The 8,196-nt window shown below is 42.9% G+C and overlaps 1 protein-coding gene across 1 annotated transcript in view; it reads left to right on the top strand.

Annotated features, from left to right (window-relative positions):
- The first annotated feature begins 541 nt into the window (after positions 1–541).
- Positions 542–8,196, top strand: part of EPHX1 (epoxide hydrolase 1) — a 12,835-nt gene continuing 5,180 nt past the window's right edge. The window contains exons 1-6 of the mRNA XM_008630394.2: positions 542–608; positions 1,016–1,200; positions 2,625–2,805; positions 4,988–5,215; positions 6,267–6,396; positions 7,020–7,234. Of these exons, the coding sequence (XP_008628616.1) occupies positions 1,021–1,200; positions 2,625–2,805; positions 4,988–5,215; positions 6,267–6,396; positions 7,020–7,234 (934 nt within the window). The 5' untranslated portion in view covers positions 542–608; positions 1,016–1,020. The remainder of the gene's footprint in view (positions 609–1,015; positions 1,201–2,624; positions 2,806–4,987; positions 5,216–6,266; positions 6,397–7,019; positions 7,235–8,196) is intronic.

The following is an 8,196-nucleotide window of genomic DNA, read 5'->3' as shown; positions in this document are numbered from 1 at the left end:
CTGGGTCATAAACAATCCTTGCCCTACAGAAGTTTTTAAATACTTGATGTCTTAGCAATTCCCCAGCAAGCGAGTGTTTGAAGCACGACATTCTTTAAAATTATGCATTAAAATGATGACAGTACTGTTCCCCAAACCACCTTACAAACATTTCTTATACTTAAAGGCATGCTTGAAAACATTAATTATTAAAGAGAGTCTAAGTGTTTTTTCTACTTGCAGCATGAAATAGTCCAAATACATTCAAAATGGATTTTTTTTCTTTTTTTTTAAGGTGTTCTGTTTGACTGAAGCACAGCAGCCCTGCAGCAGGGTTATGCAGATGTGCTGCGAAATCAGGTTGCTCTTCACCTTGACAGAATTTTATCCCTTGGGAATGTGATCACCTTTTAGAGCATGGGCTTTTGTTTTCTCTTTAAAATAGTTCACAGGGAGAAGGAAGGGGAAGGTCCAACTACCCTTTGCACTGCTGTTCAAGGGTTATGCAAATATATCCCTGCTCCACTTCCTGGCTGACTGGGAGGTACAAGGTGGCTGCCCTCACACTGTTCACTTTTTATTCTGTGTATACGTGTTGTTTTCCTTTCCCTCCAAATCTACAGCAGTAGGTGTGTAAGCCTTGCTGAAGGGATGCTCTGCTTTGGGATTTGTTGGGAATCTAGAGCTTCAGAGGAAGAGAAAGCATTAAATGTGAATTACATAATTATAATTATTAAGTTATGTTATGTTTGTTATATTTACATTATAATGACTCTTGAATTGCCACATAATCTCTTTACTTGCTTTGAGTTCTGTTTTTATTATAGGTCTTTTTATTTAAAACAATTCTTCCCCATCTGAGTAGGTTAAAACATTCTGTTTCAGAAATTTCACAGAAGTATCGATGTCATGTGAGTGCCAGAAGATCCTGTAGCTGGAATCCTGTCTAAAAAGGGAAAACCTTTGTAGTCTTCACAAAGAATGTGTGTCTCCCTGAGCTGATTTGGCTTAACAGAGGTCTGCTCTTCTCTTGCAGGCATTATGCTGCTCGAGGTGGTCCTGGTCCTGGGGACGCTCCTCATCTACTTCTTGTTTTCCAAAAAGAAAGAAGAGACACTGCCCTTCAAAGATGGGTGGTGGGGCAAGGGACAAAAGCCTGTGACTCAAGAAGACACAAGTGTTCGGCCATTTAAGGTGGAGACTACAGAGGAAGAGCTGAGTGTAAGCAAATCTCTGTGCTGGGGGGAGGGAAGGAAGAAATGGCCAAATAAATGCAGGACATGTTTGGAAGTAATTTTTAAATTGAACCAGTTGAGTGCCTGAGATGTCCAAGTCTTGGGGGAAGGGATTTTTCAGTACTTTAGAAGACAGGTATGAATAGGCAGATCTCACTGTGTCATTTTGTTCTCAGCTGGCTCCTGGAAAATTGCTGGTAAATAAACCTACTCTGCAAAGCCCAGTAAACATAAAAATGATATTACAGATTACTCAACTCTGTTTTTCTGTTTGTGCATTTTCCTCAGTTTGTGTAGACCAGAATAAGAACAATGTCGTTTTTTCCCCCTTTCTTTCCAAAGCAATTACAAATACCTCATTTTCTTGACTGCTTTATGTTTGCAGCTGTGTTGGATGCTGATTCTTCTGTAATTAATAGTCTACTTTGGTCAACACTAAATTACTGTGGTAATTACAGTAAACACATACGTTGCAGAATTTGTTGGATAGAAAGATTTTGATTGTGAGTGTTTAAGCCAGGGATTGAACGATTTCATAGGTCTTTGTGGAGTCATGGTTCAAACAATACTCATGGGATTGCTCATATTATTAATTTACAATAGATTCCTAATTTCTCAGCAAGACTTGGGTTTTTTAACACTTTGCTTGCCCTTCTTAGTAGTATCAAGGGACATTGATCTCTGTTATGTTTTCCCATTACACTGCAGATGCTAAGCTGGATAATTTCTAACTTTAAAATGTTTGAGCAGGGTTAGATTTCCAGACCTGCCTTTCACCCTCAGCTACTCTGGGGTTCTGTTTGTGGTAGGAAGGGGCTCTTGGCAGTCCGTCCCTGCTGAGTGATTTTAGAGTGATCTTGCAGCATCATTAGCAGCCCCTGTACCCCTGAAGTGCAGTGGGAAGGTGACTGTCATTGTTATTCCAGACTGGCAAACTATAATATCGGTCTAGTTTCACCAACTTTCTGTCTATGCAAAATCCTTCCGAGTGTTTCCCAGAGAAGACCTCCCACCCCTGAGTCCGGGAAGGAAAGCAAAAGATTTGGGCCAGATTCATGCGTTGATTGTGAGGAAAGTACCCTGGAAATGCAGCAAGACTTAAAACGTGAAGCCACAGCAGTGCCAGCAGAGCGTCTTGCCCTCTGTGGTTGTCAGCCTGGCAGACAGGTTAGGGAGCCCTGCAGAACAAAGGCTGAGAACAGCTGTGAATGGAAGAGGAAGGAGGCCATCTGGAGGAGGAAAGGAATTGGAACAGCTGATGGAGCATCAGCAAAAGGCACAGGTGTCTAATTAGAGATGTTATTTCCATTGTTTCCATTTCACTTGGGAATAACTAGAAACCATACACAGTAGAGCCCAAGGCAGCAGACACAAATGCTTTTAATGTCTGTTCTTTCTTTTTCCCTGTAGGACTTATTTAGGAGACTTGACCAGGCTCGATTCACTGAGCCACTGGAGGACAGTTGCTTCCATTATGGGACTAACTCAGTGCATCTCAGGAAGGTTGTGTCCTACTGGAAAAACCAGTTCAATTGGAAGAAACAAGTTGAAGTCCTCAACAAGTACCCACAATTCAAAACAAAGATTCAAGGTGTGTAGCTTTTACCCTTAAAATATAAACAGTAATAGATACATTTGTCTGCAAGGGAACTTGGTGGGAAGAAGGCTCTGGTTGTGTCACGTGGGCCTTCCCTCTCTGGCTGCCATGGTCTGGATCACTGGCATCACTGCCGAAGCAGCAAGGAACTCCTTCACTGTAACTGAGGCCTTTAGGACAAGGCATGACAAATAGAATTCCCTGTGCTTGAGCGGGCTGTCAGCTGGTGTTAGCAGGAGCCAGGCACGGGTGTTTGGAAGCAGAAGTGGATCTTAACATGTACACATGTTCCCTGACTCGCATGCAGTCGTGCAAACATTCCCACAGATGTCTCCTGATGCTTCGTGGAGCTGCCCAGCTGCTGCTGTCACAGTGAAGCGATCAGCCTGGCAGCCCTCCTCAGCTGGGCAGGATGTCCCTGCCTGGCAGGGCAGATGTGCTCTGCTGCACCTCTTCAAGCATTCCCAGGCCTAAGAATGCACAGTGCCTTTCCCCTGGGATTGGTGTGCTGCCAGGTGTGAGGGGATGGTTCTTCATTCAGAGCACACTGCACCTTTCCAAAGAGTTCATTCAGCCAAGCTCTGCTGGTGCTGGAGCTTGGTCAGACTGGGCTTTTTCAAATGCCTGATTTAGGGTGGTGCTTGGGTCTTTTGGGGCTGCAGTTGTAGATCTAGAGCACAGCAGGCAATTGTCTGACATGATGGCAAAATTTAACCTTACCAGAGGATTTTGTTACATTTTTACTTGCACCCATAGTTGTGTGTTATTTCAAATGGTGCAGTATGCCACAATATGTTAAATGGATTTGGGACAATAAATGGTGTTACATAGTGGTTAGAACATAAAGCATTTATTTAAGTGATGTTAGTGCTGAAAAAGATAAAACCAAAAAGCCTTCCCTTAAAAAAGAAGAAAAAAGCACCATCTGAGACAATAAAGGGTGAAGCAGCTAAGGACAATGCACTATGTATAGCAATGGGAAGGGAAATGTCAGTGTTGGGAAAGATTACAGAGGGGAGATATGAAAAGACAAGGTCAAACATTCCGTGTATCAGATTCCTACCTTCTGTCATCACTTGAAAGCTTTTCAGAGAATACAGAGATTCACAGAAGTGTCAAGGATGGGGAAATCTCAAGTCAGTGAAAGAGGGTGGGATTGCTGGTGAACTGGAGTTGATGTGAGTAAAATATGCTAAAATACATCAAGAAATGAGGCATTCAGGCTCTGCTGGGAACAAATTCCTGTTTCCTGGAAAACGAAGCCCTGAGTTAGTTTGAGGAAGAGCAGTTCACCTGAAGCAGGTAGTGCAGTGCTGCGTGAAGCTTTCCTGCTGGAAAGGATCACAATGGAAACCACACTGCAGTTTTTACCTTCGTACTGAACAACCAGGAGAGTTTCCCATTTTGGTTTACTCAGAGAGATATTGAAAGCTTTGGACAAAGGGTAGGAAAGAACTACAAAAATGAACACTTTAACTCTCTTTTAGCCAGGCATAAAATCCTTGATTCGGCATGACTGGCTTATCAGCTGTTAAGATGTGTGACCTGATTACAGGAGGCTTCCACAGGCAGAGAATACTTACTGAGGGCTTTTAAAATGCCTTTTGCTGTAGCATTTAGGGTCAGTGGCTGGGGATACAAGCCAGACATGTTCAAATGGAAAGTAAGGCATGAACAAAATGAGGAAAGTGATTAATGCCCCCGAACCAACAGCTGCAAGTTGTGATGGATTCCCTATCTCTTGGTGCCTTCAAGCTGCTGTTGTAGGCCTTTCAGGAAGAAAAATCTGTGGCTGACTGAGGCCTATCCCGTGCCATGTAGGGACATTTGGGTAAGATTTAAGGGCACTTGGACTAAATGACGTAATTGTCTCCTCTGCCTGTAAGCTGTGTGAGTCAATGTGTTACCGTTGGTAGATTGCTTCACTTCTATGTCTTAATTTGCCAATTTATTTTAAACCAGAAATAGCCAACCTCATTTGGCTGCTGTGATGCTTAATTGCCCGTTATAAAGTACTATAAGGTCCTTGGATAAATGTATCCAGAGAGGTGCAGTGTGTTTGCACGCTCACAAAAAAAAAAGACTGGAGGAAAGCTTTATTCATCATCTGTTCTGTGATTAGTTTCAGTGCCATGGTAAATTTGGGCATGCTAATTAATGATTTTATTTTTTACAGGCATTGATATCCATTTTGTTCATGTAAAGCCTCCTCGTTTGCCTGAAGGCCAGGCTGCAAAGCCACTACTAATGGTTCATGGTTGGCCTGGCTCATTTTACGAGTTCTACAAAATTATCCCTCTCCTGACGGATCCCGCAAGCCACGGCCTCAGTGATGAGCACATTTTTGAGGTCATTTGCCCATCTATCCCTGGTTATGGTTTCTCAGAAGCACCCCACAAAAAAGGTATGTCACATGAGAAGAAACTGAACCCCCACAAGCCCAGTCTCACAGTGAGACAGCCTCTGTTAGCAGAACAGCAACTCCTGTTACACACTTCTTGTTTTCCCGGTGAGGAAGCAGAGATCCTGTGTGTCATGTGGGAGGAGGGAGATAAGGGGGTGATTTTGGGTGACATCACTGGCTAGTTTCTGGAGCAACGTGTAGATGGATAATTTTAAAAGCACCATAAAAAGCTATGAAGTGACAACTCAAGAATTGTAATTGCATCCACGAATTGTCTGTGAGTGAGCAGGCAGGGTAATTTAATTTACTGCTGTTCCTTTTGGGTGTTTTGAATCCATATTTGACAGCATTGTACAAGTAGGTGAGAAGGAAGAGGTGAAACGAAGCAGTTCATGTATCCATGTGGCAGATTGTAGCCAAATACCTGCTTGCTCAGCTTGTGCTCTGAGGGATACAAACACAAGCTGCAGCAAATTGAAGCCTGGAAGTGTTTAAAGTGCTACTGAGTTTAGCATTTAATTACATGTGCGGGTGAATGACCAGCAGGGGAAGGTTGGCTTTGCTTTTTTCAGCTTCCCTGGCTAAAATTTACATGGTCAGTGTGCAGAAGCAGTGCAGAAGTGCATCACTGGTGGAAACAAGAGTTTCCAACTATCATTAAGAGAAGACTGTGCTCCCAGCAGACAAAACAGAAACACACTCCCTGGGGAACTCTCTGTGCCTCTGATGGGGCTCAGATGGAGTATGGACAGAGCTGAGTTTAAAGGACTCTGGCAGCCCCGTGGTGGGGCAAGTGCATGGACAACTGGGAGAACACCAGTCAGCAACAAAGGCTGGAGTTTGTCCTCCTCATGGTTTCTGCTTGCTCTCTAGACCCTGCCTGGATGCTGAGCAAGGGCTTCCATGCAGTCAGTCAGACAGACAGGCAAGGAGAATTGGACTTGAAGCTTTTGAGGAACTTGAACGTTGCCTTGATGTGGAGAATCAATGCTTCAGGGTCAGAAGTGTGGGTGGAATTAGTACGAAATAGTGTTCTTTTCTTCTAATGCAGACTTCAATTCCGTGAGTGCCGCTTCTGTTTTTTATGAGTTGATGCTCAGACTGGGATTCAATGAGTTCTACACCCAGGGTGGTGACTGGGGCTGGCTCATCTGCACCAACCTGGCCCAGATAGCTCCCAAGTGAGTACTCCGTTGGTACAGCTGTTTTACTCTCTGAATAGTTATTTCTTGTGCACTTGGGAGTTCCTGCCCAAGTCCTCACTGTGTGGCTTCTTTCTTTGATGCTCAGTGTTAAGCAATGATGCAAAATTACATACTTTAGTTTATATTAAATGCTTTTTCTTTCAAACAGTTGTGCAGTAGTTTTGTAGTGGCCTCGCTGAGGTCTGGACTGGGACACATACCTGTAAAGAAAAATAAGGGAGGATTTGTGGCTTGGTGCCCTGGAGTGTGTGCTGATTACTGACAGTTGTCCCTCTGACTTGTCATCTTTGTGTGAAAAGCCACACTAAAAGGGCAGCTGAGGTCATGATGTAATTAACAGGCTGGAATTCAAGTATGTCCATTTCAAATGTTACAGGTCACAGCACCAAGCCTGGCAGAGTTCAAGAAGCGTTTGGGCAATGCTCTCAGGCACGTGGTGTGATTCTTGGGGCTGTCCTGTGAAGGGCCAGGAGTTGGACTTTGATGATCCTTGTGGGTCCCTTCCAACTCAGGATATTCTATGACTCTAAATACAACAACTTTGAGCTTTTGTTAACTTTTTGTTAACTTGTGGGGCTTTTTCTGTTTTTTGTCTTTAGCCATGTGAAAGGTCTCCATTTAAATATGGCCTCAGTTTCAAAGCTGGGACTCACTCACCTGCTCTCTGTCCTGCTGGGCCGGTACTTCCCAGGGCTCTTTGGATTCCAGGATGAAGATGTCAGGAGGATGTTCCCCTTCTTGAAAAAAGGGCTCTACAGGATCTTGTCGGAGTCTGGCTATGCTCACATACAGGCTACAAAGCCAGATACTGTTGGTAAAACAAACAAAAAAACCCACAACCTTTTGAGCTTGGAATACTTAAGTCTCTTCACTTTAGTTGCACTTTCATAGACACAAAATGTACTGCTAAAAATATGCAGAAAATAATTTGGTTTTGCAGTGTATCTGCACGTTACAAACTGAGCATGCTCCAAGTGCCACTGACCTCATTTTCCAGTTTTCATAAATAAAATAGATTGTTTAATATTTTTCCACTTCTGCTATCACTGGGGGCTGCTATTCCATTTCAAATGCAGCTCTGCTGAGAGCAAAAGATAGTTTCTTCTCAGAGAATGGATCACATTCAAATAATGTAAACTACAAGAAGCTTTTAGCTGTCTCAGCACACAATGTAGCTTATTTATTATAGGGATAAGTAATACCTGAGAAGTAAAATCAAATTTCACTTTCACTCATTGTTCTGAATCACTTGGAGACTTTCAAGGAAAAAAATTGTAGTTATGAGTGTTCTTTCTAGGCGAGCTAGTCACTCAGATGGTTTAACTACTCTAAGTATCTGAGTATTAAGTGTTTCTATTTTAAAAACATCTTTTGTGACTGATTTGGACAACTGAGTCAGGAGTACTGACTACATTTTAGTTTAGTGCAGCAGCAATTCACGGATGGATTTTATTAAAAACATAGCTAAGGAAAATATTTCGTAATGGTTTTCCATAAAACCTCCAGAGGCAGGTATGTTCTTAAAATGTGTAGGCAAAAGGATAATTTTTGGATTTAAAATAATTTTGCTTCCGTTGGGTTTTGGTTTCTAAAAATTGCCAGTCTTTTGTGCTTTAGGGCAGAGAGGGAAGCTAATAGCTGAGAGATGCCAAAGCCATGCTCCTTTGCAATCAGAATTTTGGCTGATTCTTGTCCTTACCAGTCGTGTGGTCTGTCAGAGCAGACTGTGCAGACTGGGAACCAGCAGCCAGATCATGCTTTGGGAGCTGGAGCATT

Source organism: Corvus brachyrhynchos, unplaced genomic scaffold (assembly GCF_000691975.1).
Source record: "Corvus brachyrhynchos isolate BGI_N302 unplaced genomic scaffold, ASM69197v1 scaffold101, whole genome shotgun sequence".
Classification (NCBI taxonomy): Eukaryota; Metazoa; Chordata; class Aves; order Passeriformes; family Corvidae; genus Corvus; species Corvus brachyrhynchos.
The sequence above is the reverse complement of the archived record's forward strand: the minus strand, read 5'-3'. Positions and strand labels throughout refer to the sequence as shown.